We start from the raw sequence: 17,076 nt of genomic DNA, 5'->3' as shown, positions 1-17,076 counted from the left end.
TCTGGGAGGAACATTTGCTTGCTCTTCTGTCCGGATGGGTTTCAGGACAAAACGGGTAGCCGGAGGGGCCTGGGGCCCAGGATGGAAAGACAAGGCTATGGTCAGGGCTGCCAGCTGGGGCTGTGGGGTCAGGTTTTATTTGTGAAGCAGACATTTGATAGCTCAGGAGCCCAGAAGACTAGCTCAGCTGCAACTTGTAAAATGGGCTGTCAGTGCCTTGCATGGAAGCAAGAGTCCGCTGGGGTGGCTGAGCCCCTCTCCCAACTCCGGTGCAGATGGAATCAGGGTTCTAGGGTAGCCTCCTTGCCCTGGCTTGCCTCTCCCCTTCGTTCTACTCCAGCTTGCTAATGACTGGCTCTGGGTGACAGGCGTTCACAGAACCACATTAGTTGCTACTCAGGATTTCCAAACTAAGAGGTCCACTTTTGACATTCCCCGCTGTCACTGCTCCAAAAGGGGAATGAGATGCTTCAGGGACCCTGACCTCTCCTGCCAGAGATGGGCTTTCTCCCCCGGGGCAGGCCGGCCCAGGATGGGCTCTGGAGGTGCTAACCCCTGGCTACAGGAAGTGGAGGCCTGGGGCTCCTCACTCTGCTAGGAGGGGTTGGGAAGGAAAGAGTTACCAGGGAAGGGACATTCAGTGGGGCAGCTCCCAGGTGCCCCCCCAACCCCAACTCCAGCAAGGGCACAGCAGGGCCTTGGCAAGGCAGTCCAGAGAAAGTGTCTTGTTTACAGGCTGAGCACAGTTGCTATTTTAAGATGCTGCGGAGGGCAGTGTAAGGCATGAGACCCCAGACAAGGAGAGTGTGCGCAAGCGTGCACTAGGCATACCCGTAAGGCAGAGGGCTGTGGCTATTCAAAATGCAAGTTCATAAAGCACCCCACTCCTGGGGTGCACCCCAGAGTGGAACTTCTCTTGGACCCCTAGGCTGAGGTCCAACGAATAACAGTGGAGATTATGAACGAGAAAAACATTTATTCTGTCTTGGAATCCGTCTACTAAAACCAAGAATCTGTTGTCTTAGCCCCAGGCTCCTTAATACATTCAGAACAGCCCGGGTTTGGGGGGGCCATGGGTGCACCCCACACCTAACAGTGGCAGGATATTTACATAAAGCTGGGTGTTTCCGATCAGGCAAAGCCCCTCCCTGTTGCTAGGGGGTAGGAACAAGGAGAAGGGAGTGCTACCTGGTGCCCCTGCAGTGAGCAGACCAGCATCCGCCCAGAGGTACAGGCACAGCGAAGGGACCCGGATCCAGGAGCAAGCAGACACAACAGCAGTGAGCCCGGGGCTGCCGGCTCCCAGAGCAGGCAGGGGGCTGTGGGCACGACAGTGCCAGGAGGTGGGAAACAAACCTGAGTGAGCGGGAAAAGGGGCCCCGGCCCCGCACCAGCAGCAGAGCGGGGGGAAGGCTCGCAGCCTCCTCTTTGGCACAGAACCCCAAGTCACTATGGCCACCGTGGCCTGGACCTGAGCCTGCCTAGGCTGGGGAGAAGCTAAGGCACTTGTCAAAACGGCATGTCGGGCCCGTCCAGCTCTTTCAGGTGGCTGGGGGGCATGAAAAGCAGTAACAAAACACATCTGGCTAAAAACCCTTTTCTAGAAAATGCCCTCGAGGAGTGGTGGGTGAAGCCCCTGGGGCAGAGGCACTTGGGGCTGGGGCTCTGCACCAGCAGCCGGGGAGGGGGAAAGCAGGGGCTCTCCAGGCTGTGCGGTGGCTCCCATGGGCACACCGGACGGGAGAGGGGGCCACAGCTCCAGGAGGCAAGGCTCCTGGGAGGAGTCCAGGCCAGGGGGCAGGCCCCCTGCCCCGAGCACCTTTCCTGCCTCCCTTACCATCCCCGGCTGCAGCTCAGTACACAGGGGGCGGCTGGTAGCCCTCAGTGGTCTCCGCGTTCTGGGTGAAGGGTGGCTGTTGGTAGTTGTCTACAGACGCTCCAGGGTAGGAGGCGTAGGCCGTGCTGGGGTCCGGAGTGGGGTCTACGTAGTTCTGGATGAAGTCGTCCACTCCGGCCTTGTAGCGCTGGTAGGCCAGGGAAGCTAGCACACCCTGCAGGGAGCCCCGAGTTTCGGGTTCCTCAGCCTTCCACCACCCTTCTCCTAAGGCACTGCCGCCCTCATCCGCCCCGGCCCACCTACCCAGGAGAAGATGGAGAAGAAGCTGAAGGCGACGGCCGCCCGGGCCGAGTCGGCCCCTACCAGCACATCTTCCTTCTTGGTGGCTGCCCACTGGTTGGTAAGGAAGCAGAAGCCAACGAACCACAGGAAGGTCCAGAGAGCTGGGACGAAGGCCGGGAAAGCAGGGTCAGCAACGTGGAGGGGGCGGGGGGCTGTTCAGTGACCCAGGAGGGGTCCCCTGTGGCGGGGGGAGGGGTGCAGAGGAGGCCCTGGGCAAGGATCTCCCAGAAGCTTCCAGGCGTGCAAAGGCCGCTGATGCAGAAGCCAGGGTGGGGACCGGGGAGCCTGGCTCCAGAGCCCTGTGACCGTCGCTCGACGCTGGTGGGCTTCCGCAGACCGACAGAAATCCCTGTGCAAAAGCCCGTGTCCTCGAGTGGGGCGGGGACCCCGGGCTGCTCCGGCCCCCCTTGCCAGGTTGTTTGCCGAGGCCCTGCAGTCCCAGAGCTCCAGGGCTTTGGGGAACACTGGCTGCTCCTATTAACCTCCCCAAATAGAGTGGGGGTGCCGCTAGCAGGTACCTGAGAAGAGCAGGTCGCCGATGACCAGGTATTTGCGGTCGGTGGCGTTGCTGATCTGGGGAAAGTAGGCATCAACCACCAAGAAGAAGGCCGAGGCCAGGAAGGCCAGCACCCCGATGGCGCTGCCGTAGCCGCACGCGTCCTGGTTGTGGTTGAAAATGCAGTACTGCTGTCTGGACTGGTGGGTGTTGCTGTATCCCTCGCCGAAAATGCACGAGAACACGATCAAGGCAAAGACCTGAGCAGACAGGTGGGGGTGAGCTGAGTGGTCACCAGACAACCCAGAGCGGGGCACGCATGGTGGGGACCCTGGGCTCTCTCACTGCTGCTTTTCTCCTCTGGGCAGGGGTCTGGCGCTGCGGCCCCTTCCGAACTTGGGTCGGGAGCCAGTAAGCAAGTCGCCTCCCGGTGCACAATCCCCACTTCTCCCTACTCCCTTCTCCCAGGGCACCAGCAGATACCAGCAAAGCCGCCATCAGCGGGGGCAGGGCTGGGGATTCCTGGACTGGGTCCTGGTGGGGAAGAGACGGGGATCTCCTGAGAAGGGACTGCCCGGCCCTGGGCTGTCTGCCAGGAGGGGTCACCGTGGCTCAGCAGGAGACAGGCCACAAAGTCACAGAAACGCAGGCTTGGAGCCCCACCCTCAGACCATCTTCTGCCCGAGTCACCTGCCTAGCGCCCTGTCTAGATCATCTTCTGCCTGAACACCTGGGTGATGGAGAACACCCCCCCACCGGCCGCATGGTCTCAGGAAAGGCCCGCCAGCATGCTCTGAGCAGAAGCCCATGCCCCCAAACTCCCACTTCTTGGTGCCTCCTCCAACGCTTTCCCGCTCCAGCCTGGCCTCCCCAGTTGAGCGAACCGTCTTCCTGCAAGGACGGCTGGCCTCTGTGGTATCGCGTCTCTCGCCTTTGAGGGAGCCCCAACCTGCTTCCTGTCCGTAAGGGAGTCCGGGCTGCACAGGGCACCCCAGGCTAGTCTGACTGGCAAGCCTTGTGGACACGGTTCTACACTTGGAACCCTGCAGGTCCTAGTTGGGGGGACAAGGGAGCGGCTCTAGGCTCTTGGGAATAGCCTCATGTCACCTTATGGCCTCCCTAAACTTCAAGGCCACCACCCCATGCCAGCAGATGCAAGGATGCAGGGCGGTCTGCACACCTGGCTCTCAGTGGGAGGGGCCCAGGCCTCTCCCCCGCCCGGCCCTGCCCGAACAAGGCCCTGTCAGTAGGCTCTGGGGCCACCAGTCACAAGCCCCGCCCCCAGCTGGAGATGAAGCCGGAACTCCGGGATGCTGGGAGCAGCGTGCCAGGCCCCACTCCTGGCACAGCCATCCCGACACACGGGGCATCTGGCCCTTGGGGCAGACCCCGCAATCGGGCAGGGAGGGGGCATGGGTGCCACTAAGGTCCCTCGTTAGGCTCCAGTCCCAGGAAGGCATGACGAGGGCCCTTCGTACCCACTCTAACAACTTGTCCAACTTTGGGCGCTGCTTGTCCAAGAGCCTGTGACCTCCCCCCACCCCTCTCCCCCACTCCATCCCACTGCGCCCCCGTCCTGGAAGCCTTTCCTACCTCACAGGGAAGGGTACATCCTGGGGTGACCTGATCTTGGGAGGGGAAGCCGACCCGCGGCCTGCTCCAGAGTGGAAGGGGGAATGCTGTTTCAGGGAGCCGCACTGCCCCCGTACCCGACGTGGCTTGGGAAAGCTCCTTCCCGGAGAATTCCCCCAGCACGGAGTCCTAGCACGCCGGCCACCTGTCCTGGAGCGGCCCCAAGCTCCTCCCACCGCCAGCAGGGCGACAGGCCTGCTCCCCGCGGTGCCTCCCGGCCACCCCGCGACAGGACCCGGCCGGTGGGGGGCAGCGGGGACCGGGGAAAGGCGGGGGAAGCTGGGGCCGGTGGGTGGGAGCCGACGGGGCCCGGGCCCTCTCGCCGGCCCCACGCGCGCCACCCGCACGGTCCCGGCCTCGGCCGCCGCCACCTGTCGCGCTCGCAGGCTCGCGGCCACCCCCTCCCCCGCCCGGGCTCCGCGGCTCAGTCCGGTCCCCTGGCCCCGCGCGCGGCTCACCAGGCACACGACGCGCGTCACCACCTGCGGCTGCGTCAGGAAGCGCCGCAGATCGAAGGAGCCGCCGGCCTTGGCCGCGCCGTAGGCCCCGCTCTCCATGTCGCCGTCGCCCCACCGCCGTCGCCCCGCCGCCGCCGCCGCCGCGGACTGCCAAGGACCCAGCCGCCTCCCCGCCCCGGCCCCGCCCCCGGGGCGTGGCCAGCGCGACCCCAGGGACCGAGGGCAAAGTGCGGCTCGCCGCCAGGGGCGAGTAGAGCGGGCGGCGCCTGCGTTCCGGGGGCGGACAGCCGTCTAGCCCACCTCGAGGCCGGGGCCCGGTCCCCCAGCTTCCAGAAAGGGGCCCCAGCGTGCTGGGGAAGAGGGGGAGGCACGGAGGGCCCGCCCGTCTGCCCCACCTACACTTTGCCCCTGCCGTCCCGCCTTCTTCTCGGGAAGCTCACCGGGTGCCTGTCCGGGCCTCACCTGCCCAGGATCCAGGCTCGTAGGCACCGGTCTTCTCTCCCCATTGCGTCCAAAACCCCAGGCCACAGCCTGGACGCGCTCCCCGACCGGCCTGTCACTCTTTGCTTCTCTGCGGAGCTAAGCCTGGGGTGGCGTTGAGCCGGCCCCCTCCCCCCCTAAATCTTCTCTGGCTGGACCAGACCCCAAGTATGTATGGCTTCAGACTTCCACGCCCAAGTGTGCGAACAGAAACGAAGTTTCCAGGGTGACAGGCAGAGCTCAGGGTTTAATCCAGTTCTCCTCCCCCACCCCCACCCCCCAATGATTTAGAGCATCGAAACCAAGAAGGCTGAGTGGGGGTGGGGTGAGGCTGCGTTTCCCAGTCACAAGCCGACTGGCAGGGAGGAACTCCAGACACTTTTTGCCAGTTGGCAGGCGAGGATTAATGCAGGGGTGCTGGGGTGGGGGAGAAGGGCTCAGAGTCCTCCCAGGTGAGGAGGCGGGGCCAGACAGCTAGGTCACCAGGAGTGGGCTGCCACTCCAGGGACGAGGGGAACAACTATGGGGGAGGTGGGTTGGTGCAGCGGGGACTTTTCCCAATGTACGCTACTTTCTCTCCACACCGGCGTGGATGGTGACAAGCAGCTTAGGGGTGAGGACGGGGACGACACAGAGCTCCCCCACTTCCTATGGACCCGCCCCTTGCATCACAGCCCACTCCATCCGAATATCCTCAGCCTAACACCGTGTGGGTGTCATCAGAACCAGGGCGGGTGGGCTTTTTCTTCATTCAAGTGGTGCGTCCTTCCATTGTGGATGAAGACCGGGGCCCTCCGGAGGGGACTCTGTCAAGCTTGCCTCTTCTGGTCACAACCTTGATGACAGAGGAGTTAAGATTTCAGGTTAGGCAAACACACCTCTCAGCCACCCCCTCGCAAGGCCTCTGGGAGTTTTATGGTGTCAAGTGCATCAGCGCCCTGGGCAGCAGAAGGGGTGTAAGGGTTAGTCACCCCACTAAATGAAGGGGCAGGGAACTGAATCACCAAGAGGACAAGCACTGGCCCCTGGTCACATGGCCGGTGAGAGCCCAGTCTCTATATCCCATTTTATAGAAGGGAACACAGAGGCTCAGAGAGGTGGCAAGGCTCTCCCACGAATCTGGCCTCTGGAAGGGACAGAGTCGGGAAAGAGGGACCCAGAGGTGGGCAAGGGGAGTATCAAGGACAGACAATGGCCACTGAGAAGCCTGGCCAGGGAGGGAGGAAGGCGACCAGGAGATGGCAGTGTCCTAGAGGCCCAGGACGTGAGAAGTTCACGGGGCACAGGTGACAGCTGGAGGAGGGACCGATGACACAAAGACCCTAGTCACTTTACAAGTCAGTGAAGTGAGAGCCTTGGAGAGGGGACCCCAGGAGGTCTGGACCTGCCTCTTGTCACCAGCCGGGAAGCCTCTGTCACCCGCCTATGTAGTTGCCAAGGAGAGCAGCAGCCCGTGATCCGCCCTGGTCCCTGGAGGGCATCATCGACACACTCCTGTCGTCCCTCCTCAGACCCATCAGGAAGACAGGTGAACGCCCCACCCAGAGACCAGGTGGCTCCATCCGAGGGCTGCTGGGGGTGTTGGTCAGGGTCACACAAAACCAGGGATGTGCAAGACCTCAGCAGGCACTTGGCACCATGAACTTTTCCAAGACACGCAGGAGCCACATGGCCCTTTGTTTGCTCTGGCAGCGGCCCTGCCCTACAAACCCACCCACCCACTGCCTCCAGCAGGACTCCGGGTGGTGGCCCATACAGGCCACCAGCTGTCCTCACAGACCCTCACATCCTGCATCCAGTTCCTACCTGGTCCACCAGGCCTGGGCCAGCAACCAGCAGGTGACAGCTGCAATGGAGATGAGGCTGCTCCCTAGCACCACAATGGCTCCCTGGGGCAGCTGTCCTGTGAGGGAGGCAGATGGCGGAGCTAGCACCCCTTCCCAGTGCCCTTCCTTGCTCTTGGCCGTGGCAAGGCGGAGCTCTTTCACCCCCGTGGCCCTACCAGGAAGTGCCAGCGGCCCGTCTGGGAACCAAGGGGTTCTCTCACCTGGGGGCACCAGCTTGAAGGGGCTGAACTGGACACTGATGTCATTTTCAGCCTGGCACTGGAGCCTGGTGGACTTGTTGGTAAGGGTGAAGGTGAACTTGGCCGGCTGACCGTAGTTCGGCCTCTGCTGCGTGTATACGGTCCCATCCTTCCCGACCAGGCTGTAGGTGATGGGTGGGCTGCCCGAGGACACCTGGCAGGAAATCTCTACCCTGGGGCCCGACCCTCTGTCCAGCAAGGTGAAGTTAGCTTGCAGCTGAGACACGGGCTCTGGAAGGCGGAAGACGTTAGTTAGCATAGGCATGGCTGGGTGACTTTCTCACCCTCTCCCCAGCAAATTCCCTTGTTATGGAATGCCTCCTGAGCTTGGAGGCCTAACTGTTATTGCTCCCTCCTCCAGGCAGCCTTCCGGATTATTCCCTCCGTCTCGTGTCTGAGCTTCTACTCTACTTGCAGTGTGTACTACACAATTTCGCGTTTGGCATATTCTGGGTTGTTGGGCTTACCGACTAAAAATACATACAGGATCCCTAGTTAAATTTGAATTTCAGGTGAATAATGAAAAACTTTTTAGTATGACTAACTCTGTCCTGTGCAAAATTTATCTGGTAGCCCTATTTATATTCTTTCAGTCTTGGCTCTTTTACTAGAAGAGTTCCTTCCGAGCAGGAACTGTCACTTCTAAGAGTCTAGATTCTAGAAACCCCCGGGGCCTTCAGCCTAATGCTATAAACAGACTTACAGATGAGTAACAACCACCACCCCTTGTGGCATACTGACCACCTACTAGAAGCTTCTGCTGAATCCCTCCTGCCCTCCTGGGCTAGGAACTATTACTATTTTTGTTTTGCAGATGAAACAACCAGGCCGGACAGAAGTTGACTGACTTGCCCAAGACCCACCGCCTGCTAAGTGTGGAGACTTGAATCTTGACCATAAGCCTCCAGGCCCTGAGCCCTCCTACACCAGGCTGGCTCCTTTCAGGGGTAGGGTCAGGGAGCCCCCGGGGGTACCACTGGCCTGGGCAACACCCTCCAGTCTCCTCCTCCCCACCAACTACAGCCTGTGCCTCCCACCAGGAGGGACGTCCCACCAGAAGTGGGACGAATACAGATTTTAGAGCTGAACAGAGTGGGGGTTTGAAACCAGCCTTTGCCACTGGCCTGGGGTGACATTCTTAATCACCAGGGGCTTTACACAGGCCAGGAACCACGAACCCCACTTGCCAGTTGCTGTGAGGATTGAACTAGATAAAACACGAAGGTGCCTACTTTATCAGCATGAGGCCAGAGCTCAACCGATGGGGCCCCGGCCCTGGTCACTTTGACACTCCCCAAGGGCCCCTGCTGGGAGATGGTGCCCTGGGGCCCAGCCAGGAGCTGCACTGTGCTGGACGCAGGTCTAAGGGACCCAGAGTGGCCTTGGAGGTGAGCAACCTGTCCTGTCCCTGCCTCCTGCCTTCTAGCCCAGACCCTGCCCCACCGCCAGCCCCCCAAGTGCACTCACTGGTCCACAGCTCCCAGTACATCTGCAGCTTGGTGCTGGCTGAGTGCGTGCCCTCGGGGGAGGCCGCCTGGCAGGAGTACGTGAGCAGGTCTGGCCTGGACTTGAGCGTGATGTTGATGCCGAAGGAGGCTGGGTCTCCGGTCTTCACCATCTTCTTGGCGACCTCAGTGCCCTGGCCCGCCCAGAGGGAGTAGGTGACGGGCGGGGGTGCCTGGGGTGAGTGGCACGTTATGACCACCCTGCGGCCTCTGGGGAAAACCTCCAGGACTTTGTAGGCAATGAAGGTCTCATGGGTGACTTCTGGCAGGTGAAAGGGTCCCAGGCAGAAGAAGGAAACCAACATTGATCAAACACCTTAAGAAAATGCTGGTTTTGCAGTTCCTCAAAAAGTTAAAAAGTTATCATGTGACCTAGCAAATCCCACTTCTAGATAACTATCCGAAGGATGGAAAACGGGGGCTTCAATGGCTACGTGTCCACGCGGGCTCACGGCCGCACTTACGACAGCCAGAAGGCGGACGAAGCCAGCGTCCGTCCACGGATGAGTGGATAAGGGAGACGGGGTCTGGCCACACCATAGCCTAGTCCTCACCCGCGAAAAGGAGCGAGGTTCTCACCCATGCTGCGGCCCGGACGAGCCTTAGAAACATCGCGTCGAGTGAGAGAAGTCAGACCCAGGAGGCAACCTATCTTCGATTCCGTTCATGGGAAATGTCCAGAATAGGAAAATCCCGAGACAGAAGCAGAGTGCCCTGTTGGCAGGGGTTGGGAGAGGGGCAGATGGGGAGTGACTGCTCGTGGGTCGGGGCTTTCCTTTCAGGGTGATGGAAATGTTTTGGAACTAGGCGGGATGACGTTTGCACAACATGGTGAGCGCACTACACGTTAATGAACCGTCACTTTAAAATGGTTAATTTTGTGTTATGTGAATTTTGCCCCAATTTTAAAAAGGAAGGAAAGAAAGCCCTCCTGGATAAAAGTCTACCTCTGGGGTTTAGACTTTTTGCCCTACAAAAATGAAATTAGGACACGAGTAGGAAGCATGGAGAAGTCTGGGACACGGGTCTGGATAGCCGACACTGAATTCAACTTCTAGATGCTACAGGTTGGTCGACTGTAAGTGGCAGGGGACAGGCACCGGAGTCCTTCCTGCCCAAGCAGGAGACCAGGACTCTATTGCTTGTGGACTGAACGGCCCCCTCCCAGGAGAAGGCAGTTAGTCTCGGGTTGGGGTGCGCTGAATGCCCTGCAGTGTCAGAGGTTTCCTGCTCCTTTCAGACCCAGCAGGGAACCTGGGATACAGGGGAGCTGGCCAGGCCCCTGTGCCCAGAGGTGTCAAAATGTGGTTTAAAGGGACAGTCAGAAGGAGGGGGTAGAGAGTAGACTCAGATCCACAGGCGCGACTGAGCCAGAGAGAAAGGCCACTTGGGAAAGCAGGATTTCCAGAGAGCAGGGAGGCCGCTGAAGGAGGCGATGCTGGCAGCACTGGGTGGGGGGTGGGGGGCGGTAGGACCGACTGCCGGAGCTCCTGGGGACACGGGGACACGGGGGGGGGGGGGGGAGCAGACCTGCTCTCCAGCGGCAACCTGCGTTTCTCCATCAAGACTGCCTCTCTGCTTGGGAGTAACTGCCCTGTTTTGCAGGCAGATGCTGGAGTTGATCTGATGCAGAAAACATTTCTAAGCGCTTCCCACTGGCCCTCTTGCTGCCCATACTGAATTCTTCCAGACAGAGGTCGGGAGGGAACAAAGCTGCCTGTCAGTGCGGGCACAGGAGGGAGGCCGCGTTGCCTGCAGCATTCCGCGCCTGTGGGAGGAGAGTGTGTAGGGCAGCCTCGGGGGCGGGTGTGTGTGTGTGTGTGTGTGTGTGTGTGTAGAGGAAAGGGTTGACGAAACCGAAATATCACGAGCCTTGCGCGTCACCCTTGCCCCGCTGGGCGGGCGCCCCAGCTCTGGGAGCCATGCTGCCATCAGATAACTACTCACCGAGCAGAGAACCGGAACCTGCTAGAATGTGCTTGCTTCAGAGACCTTTCCTGGAATCCTAAAGTTTCTGACCACGAAGCGTTATTTCTTTCTAGACGTGGTTTTCTGCTCGGGTCGGTTTTAGTTTGCCTTCTAGGGGACCTTTGTGCCTGGAGACATTTTTGGTTGCCATGAATGGTGGGGGGCGGGGGCGCTCCTGGCATCTAGTAGGGGGAGGCCAGGAAGGTCACTAAAACCTCCAGCAAGACCCACGACGGCCCCCGTAACGGAACCATCCAGTTCCAATGTCAGGAGAGTCGAGGTTGAGAAACCGTGGTCTTGACAACCTTCAGGAACCTTCCAGAACAGATTTCTAGGCCTGCCCACGCTGCACAGACACCAACAGCTCTGGGCACACCCCGGGGCCAAAGGGCCAGCTCCTGGCTGCCCAGATGCTCTTGGGGCCCGAATCTCCCTCCACACGGGGAAACGGGGGCTCAGGGGGTTCATTGTGATGACACTTGCTTCGCTCTCTTCGTGGAGGAAACGACTAATACAAGCTGCAAGAAAAGGCTTGGTTTCCATTTCGAGGGCCAGTAATAGAAACTTGATTTACATAAACTCACAGACCAGAGTCACTTTTGGCTGCGCTAGGCAAGGGGGCATTCACTTTCTGCTCTAACAAGACTCGTGTGGTCTTTGTCTGTTGACCGTTCCGTTTATGCATTTAACCCAGCAAGAGGGAGAGGTCCGGCATTCAATTAAAACTTCATCCAGTGCGTCAGGGCACTGGAGAGTGGGACAGTGCACTTCGTGCGATGCAGCGACAGGCCCACGCTCACACCTGAAGCCGAGCCGAGCCAGGCTGGGTGGGTGGGTGGCCGCGCAGAGCCGCCTTCTGCTGCTAAGGGGAGAAGGAAGCCCCTTGGGTGAATGGGGGGACCACAGGGCTGCCGCCTCCCTGGCCCAGAGGCCCTTCAGGGTCGCCCCCGCCTCTCTCCAGACTTGTGTCTGTGATAACCAGAGGTTGGAGATTTGAGTCCCAACCCTAGAGATCCGATGTATTAGACCTAAGGTGGGCAGGTGTGGGTGTCTAGGGATTTGATTTTGAACAAGCAGCCCACATGCTGAGGGTTGAATTGGGTCTTCCAAGAAAGATGTGGTCAAGCCGTATCCCCCAGGTCCCATGAATGGGCCTTATTTGGAAACAAGGTCTTTCCAGACGCTGTCCAGGGGCCCACAGTGGATGAAAGTGGCCCTAGTGAGAGGAGAGATGAGACCCGCACACACAGGGAGAGGCCATGGGAAGGGGCAGGCAGAGGCTGGAGGGATGCTGTCCCCAGCCACGAACACCAAGGACTGCCAGGAGCCCCCAGCAGACAGGAGAGAGGAGGCCTGGGTCAGCCCTCCCTGCCGCACCCCCGCCTCCTTGGTCCTTTAGCCTCCAGAACCAGGAGAGTGCGACTGGCTGTTGTTTTAAACCACCCGGTGTGTGGTAATTCTTTAGGGCAGTCCAGGAAGTTACAACAGCACCCCCTCTGAGGGGTTCTAGGACGTCGCTGAGAAACTCCGCACAGGTTTTAGGATACTCGGAGGACGGGAGGCCCGTCCGTCAAGGTCCCTCTGCCCGCTCTCGGGAGTCCGATCGAGCTTGAACCCCTGCTTCATCCAGAGATCCCCCCTCTGACTGAGGACACTGTCCTGCGTCCACGGCAGCCCCAGGTCCCCAGGCCACCCTCCCTGCCCCTTAGGAGGCTCTGCCCGTCCCCCTTCACCCCTACCTTCCCCGATCCTGGGCTCCTCCCGCGGAGCCCTCTGGAATGTAGGCTCCGCTGGGACCCCGACACCTCACCGATGCCCACGGGACCCAGCCTCCCCTTCCAGAGCAGGGCCTACCCCGTGGTTGTTCTGGGTGGTGGGGTCCCCACAGCCTCCCCAGCACTGACCTGGAGGACAGGGGCAGACATTCTCCTGGCCGGTCTGGACTATTCTCCTGCTCTCCTTCCCAAACACCAGCCTGGAACCCCATATCTTCGGACGTTTTCTACCCTGCTCCCCTGGGTTAGTTGCCTAGCAACACCCACCATTCCTTGAACATTCCCGCCCCAGGTTCCCCCCACTCCCAATACCACACCAGCCGCAGTCCCCGGGGATTTCACACCCACAGAGATCACCTTCCGGAGACCATCCTGGCTCTTCCGTTCCTTAACTTCCCATCTCTTTGCCCCACTGCTCGCTCCCGCGGGTGTTTAGCGGAGTCATGTTTTAAGGTCTGGCTGCACTTTATTTGGTCAATCCTTCGAGCTGCTCGGGCAAAAAACTTTGGGATCCCCTTCTCCGGTTCGGTCTTTCGCATCCCATCGCCACCCTCTCCCCACGCGCTGCTGGCCTGACCTTCAGAATCCATCTTGATCACTTCCCCGGGGGCTCTGGCCATCACCGAATCTCTCCTCTGGATCCCAGCCCAGGAACCGCCTGATAGCTCCCTGGGATTCCACCCCCAGTCCCCAGCCCCGTGCTCCCTCCCCATCTCCCCTGCTTGCTTCTCTCCAGCATTTACTGGGTTCCAGCACACAGTAGAAGGTGCTTCTAGTCACTACCTTCTGTCCTCTGCACCCTGCCCTGCTCCCACTGGAATGTAAGCTACAGGAAGGGGTGGGGGGGGGATCTTTGTTTTTTTGTGCACCTTGTGGACCCACCTTGGGGTCTAGAACAGTGCCTGGCACCAAGCAGGGGCTCCTACGGTCTCTGCCGAATGAATGAATGATATCCCAGCGGGCCTCTCCGGTGTGGAGTTAGCAAGGCTTGTTGGGCAAGAGTCTGAGCAGAAGTCAGGGGCCGGGGGGCAGGGAGGGGGAGGCACCAGCCCTGACCAGGTACTTCCCGAAACAGGGACGCAAACGTGTGCCGCCTCAACCGCTCTCTTTTTAGCAGAAACACCAGAACTGACGTGTTTGTTTTTAAAGCAAATGAGGAAATGATCATTCTGCTTGAGCCGCCTTCAAGGGGGACCCACCCTTCAGGGGAAGAGAGACAGATGCCAGCTCTGCGACCCCGTGACCGGAGCGAGGTGATGGTGGAGACAAGTTGGGCAGGAACACCACCCCCAGCCTGGTCAGAGGAGGAGGTGACCCACCACCCTGACCTTAAGGGTCACAGGACTAGAAATAGGGTGGGTGGGGGCAGAGCTGGAAAAGGAAGGTGGGGAGGCCAGCACTGGGGCGGGACCAGGAGAGGCCCCTCCCCTTGGCTCTATATCACCCCCTGGTGGAGAAGGGGGTCCCTTGCCCTCCGGCTCCCTGGGAGAGTCAGTCAGACTTCCTTGGCCAGACCTGGGGGGTTGGGGAGGGAGCCTGAGTGCCCCGCCCTGGGCGCCCCAGCCCTCACTGGGATCACACCCACCTACCCGATCGCTCCAGAGCGGACCTGTAGTAGAAGGACTGGGGTGCACCTGCCCAGGGACACGCCCTCTGCTCCCCTACCCTCCCAGCTCCGTAGCCCAACCGGAAGCCAGCTCTTTCCTTGCCCCCAGTGCCCTGGAGGTCCCTCATTGGCCTGTTCACCCTGCTCCTCTCCATGCTCTCCAGGGCCCTGCAGGGCTTGAGGCCAAGTTCCAGAACTCTCCATCTATCCACCACCACACACCCGCTTACCGTCAGCAATCTCCGCTAGCCACGGCACCCACCACAACACCCACCACGGCACCCACCACGGCACCCAGCGTCTCCCTCAAGCGTGCTGGGCTACTCACCTACCTCTGGCTCCACGGAGAAGCTGCTGGTGACTGGAAAAAGGGAGGGTGCGGAGGTAGTAAGCAGGGAGCCCGGGGTGGAGGGGGGACGCGACACCACCCAGAGAGCCTCCTGCCAAGGCCGGAAGGGAGGCCCAGGACTCCACAAGCGCCTTCGCTCCCAGAAGCTCTTTCGAGGGCGCAACACTCAGAATCATCAGCCGTTTGCTGGCTGAGTAAACAGTGCGTCCAGCTCAGGGACCCAGCCACCAGGCCACGCTGTGCAGTGAGAGGCTGGTCTGAGACTCAAGCCCACAGCTTTCCCCTGCTGTCCTCAGGCTCCTGGAAGCATCCGTGCCTCCGGGTCCCTCTCCTGTGCTCCCTGGCACCCCTGCACCCTCAGCCTGCCTCCCCAAGGCCCTGGCAGTAGTCCCTTCTGCCCCCGACGGTGTCCCCATGAGCTCACCCATCACGGCCCAGCACAGCAGCAGAAGGAGCCACATGCCGGGGTAAGGGCCCTGCTCAGGCTGGCAAGAGCTCCATCAGCAGGGCCACCTCCACTCTGGGGCCCCTGGACACTCCTGGGGTGGGTGCCTGCAGCAGGCAGATAACCCAGAGGCCACAGCCCCCCAACGCCTCAGCAGCCAGGGCTGGGCCCAGAACAGCTAGGCCTCCACGCTCTCTGGGGGGATTGGGAGGCCCCTGGGCCTCGAAGCCAAACTGGGGGCTAACACTCGGCCATCCTGGCTGAACTGTAGAAGCCTGGCTTGTTTTTGGGGGGAAGATGTGCACCCCTAAGCCTTGGAATATGTAACGTTACGTCGAGAGGGGGTAGTAAGGTTGCTAATCTTCTGATCTGAGATGAGGTCCTTATTCTGGATTATCAGGATGGGCCGTTATTACGAAGGTCCTTCCCAAACTCCCCCAGGAGAGTCTGACACAGACAGGAGACCTGGGGGGCTGGGCCCGTTAGAGAGACAGGCAGGAGAGGCCGCCTCGGCCCATCTCATGCTGGTTCCTTAGTGACCACCTGGTGGGCACCTGCTGGGTGGCTGACACTGGGCTCAGCCCCCAAATGAAAGCTCAGACCGGATGGGCCCCTGGTCCCCCCCAGGAGTGTGTTGCAGTGGGCCAGCTCAGAGCGGGGAAGGGTTTTACCTCCTGCCCATGGGCGGCGGTCATTCCCCGGGATCTGGACCCAGTGCTAGCGAGACCAGAGGAGGCCAGACCACATCACATGGGTGGCGTGGCCTTTTCCGCAGTCTGCAATAGAGCCCACTGGATCCAGGTAGAGGGAGGGGGGGTGAGCCAGGGAACCTCTGGGAACACTGAGGCTGGACCAGGACACGCCCCCTCGGGGCTGGGGGCTCAGGGCAGCTTGGAGCGCAGAGAGAATGGAGGGAGCAGGTGAGGTGTGGGCCAGGACCCAGCCAGCCCCGCAGCTGACCCCTGGCTCCTGCCTGCCCCAGGCAAGCTGGGCTCCTCCCAAGCCAAGCCCCGGGCTGCTAGACTGGTTTATTTAGTTTGTGCGGGGAAACGCCCATCTGGGCTGCCTTCCTTGGGTAAGATGTGCCGCCCCTGGGGGTCCGTTTGCTTCCAGTAGGGGCTGTTCTCTCCTGCAGAACTCCCTGGGTGGACCTCATGCCTGCCCCCTGCACAGCCCAGCAGTGACCCAAGGAAGGCAGGAACAGTGACCCAAGGAAGGCAGGAGGCTGGCCCTCCTTGGCCCTCCTCAGGGAAAGGCGAGGAGGCCCGAGAGTTCTGGGCGTGGTGGGAAGCCTGTCGAGCACTTGACCTACTCACATGGGGGCAGCGGCAGGGATGATGGGAAGCAGGGTGGTGAGGGGGTAGCCGGAGCCTGGGGGCTGACGTCCGGGAGCTCGGCTGGGGATTAGATTTATCAGTCGCCATGCTGGTCCCCTGTCTGCCCAGGAAGCAAGAATCAGCATCTGTCACTTGCCATCCAGAGTCCGGGTTCACAGCCTGGGGGTGCGCCCTAGGGCCACCTCCGTGCATGTGGGGGGCGAGAGCATTCTCTCCAAATTCTCTCCAAATTCTCTCCGTCCTCTCCCTCCCGGGAAGTCTGTCCTTGCTCCGCTGCAGTGGTCGGGCAGGAACCCGAAGAACTGGGGCTGTAAGACAGAGGGGTCGTCTAGGCTGCTCCCGGTTCGTCTCCAAAAACTTGTGTTTTTCCCCTCCATGTTGTGTCCAGGGGATGGGGTTTGCGCGGTGGGAGGGCTCGAGACATCTCTCGCAGGTTTGGATGGGACCGGCCCCAGCGCCATCTGTCAGCCTGGAATGTTTACAGAGGGGGCTGGTCCTCTGGGCTATTCTGCTCCTTCCTTCCACAGGCGGCACGTAGGAGAGGACTCACGAGGGTCCTGGTCACCTGGATTGTACAGAGTCAGGCCATAATCAAGCCTCATGACTCAAGGCACATGTCCGGACACTTGACATGTAATTGCTCATTTAATCCCCGCAGCCGCTCAGAAGAGCATGGTGTCCGCCTCATGTTTCAGCAGAGCAAACAGGCCCGGAGTTTGGTTTCTTCAAGCTTGTCCTCTCCTGGTGTTGCACTTGGCTG

At 60.6% G+C, this 17,076-nt stretch overlaps 2 protein-coding genes across 4 annotated transcripts; both read right to left on the bottom strand.

The window, feature by feature from the left end:
* Positions 1–956: 956 nt before the first annotated feature.
* On the bottom strand, positions 957–4,949 carry SYNGR2 (synaptogyrin 2). 2 transcript variants are annotated; one of them, XM_082705386.1, is made up of 4 exons: positions 4,766–4,949; positions 2,698–2,935; positions 2,141–2,280; positions 957–2,051 (listed from the first exon to the last, which is right to left on the bottom strand). In XM_082705386.1, exons 1-4 carry the CDS (start codon positions 4,862–4,864, stop codon positions 1,854–1,856), a joined length of 675 nt encoding a protein of 224 aa, XP_082561512.1. In that variant the 5' UTR covers positions 4,865–4,949; the 3' UTR covers positions 957–1,853. The 2 variants fall into 2 exon arrangements, with proteins under 2 accessions (XP_082561512.1, XP_082561513.1); XM_082705387.1 differs by lacking the exon at positions 2,141–2,280 and having other exon boundaries at positions 4,766–4,926.
* Positions 4,950–5,463: 514 nt separating this feature from the next.
* On the bottom strand, positions 5,464–16,179 carry LOC309850855 (protein IL-40). 2 transcript variants are annotated; one of them, XM_082705382.1, is made up of 6 exons: positions 14,959–15,096; positions 14,514–14,546; positions 8,799–9,098; positions 7,293–7,562; positions 7,052–7,148; positions 5,464–6,080 (listed from the first exon to the last, which is right to left on the bottom strand). In XM_082705382.1, exons 1-6 carry the CDS (start codon positions 14,993–14,995, stop codon positions 6,074–6,076), a joined length of 744 nt encoding a protein of 247 aa, XP_082561508.1. In that variant the 5' UTR covers positions 14,996–15,096; the 3' UTR covers positions 5,464–6,073. The 2 variants fall into 2 exon arrangements, with proteins under 2 accessions (XP_082561508.1, XP_082561507.1); XM_082705381.1 differs by having other exon boundaries at positions 14,518–16,179.
* Between the last annotated feature and the right edge of the window lie 897 nt (positions 16,180–17,076).

Source organism: Mustela nivalis (genome assembly GCF_964662115.1).
Source record: "Mustela nivalis genome assembly, chromosome: 17".
Taxonomy (NCBI): Eukaryota; Metazoa; Chordata; class Mammalia; order Carnivora; family Mustelidae; genus Mustela; species Mustela nivalis.
The sequence above is the reverse complement of the archived record's forward strand: the minus strand, read 5'-3'. Positions and strand labels throughout refer to the sequence as shown.

What these genes read in the sequence shown, in the direction of transcription:
- SYNGR2 (XM_082705386.1), bottom strand. Translation starts at nt 4,864, where the DNA reads ATGGAGAGCGGGGCCTACGGCGCGGCCAAGGCCGGCGGCTCCTTCGAT. An exon ending in TGACGCGCGTCGTGTGCCTG is followed by an intron (nt 2,936 to 4,765) that starts GTGAGCCGCGCG and finishes CTGTCTGCTCAG; the next exon opens with GTCTTTGCCTTGATCGTGTT. An exon ending in TCTTCTCCATCTTCTCCTGG is followed by an intron (nt 2,052 to 2,140) that starts GTAGGTGGGCCG and finishes GGCTCCCTGCAG; the next exon opens with GGTGTGCTAGCTTCCCTGGC.
- LOC309850855 (XM_082705381.1), bottom strand. Translation starts at nt 14,710, where the DNA reads ATGATTCTGAGTGTTGCGCCCTCGAAAGAGCTTCTGGGAGCGAAGGCG. An exon ending in GTACTGGGAGCTGTGGACCA is followed by an intron (nt 7,563 to 8,798) that starts GTGAGTGCACTT and finishes TCCGCCTTCCAG; the next exon opens with AGCCCGTGTCTCAGCTGCAA. An exon ending in CTTCAAGCTGGTGCCCCCAG is followed by an intron (nt 7,149 to 7,292) that starts GTGAGAGAACCC and finishes CCTCCCTCACAG; the next exon opens with GACAGCTGCCCCAGGGAGCC.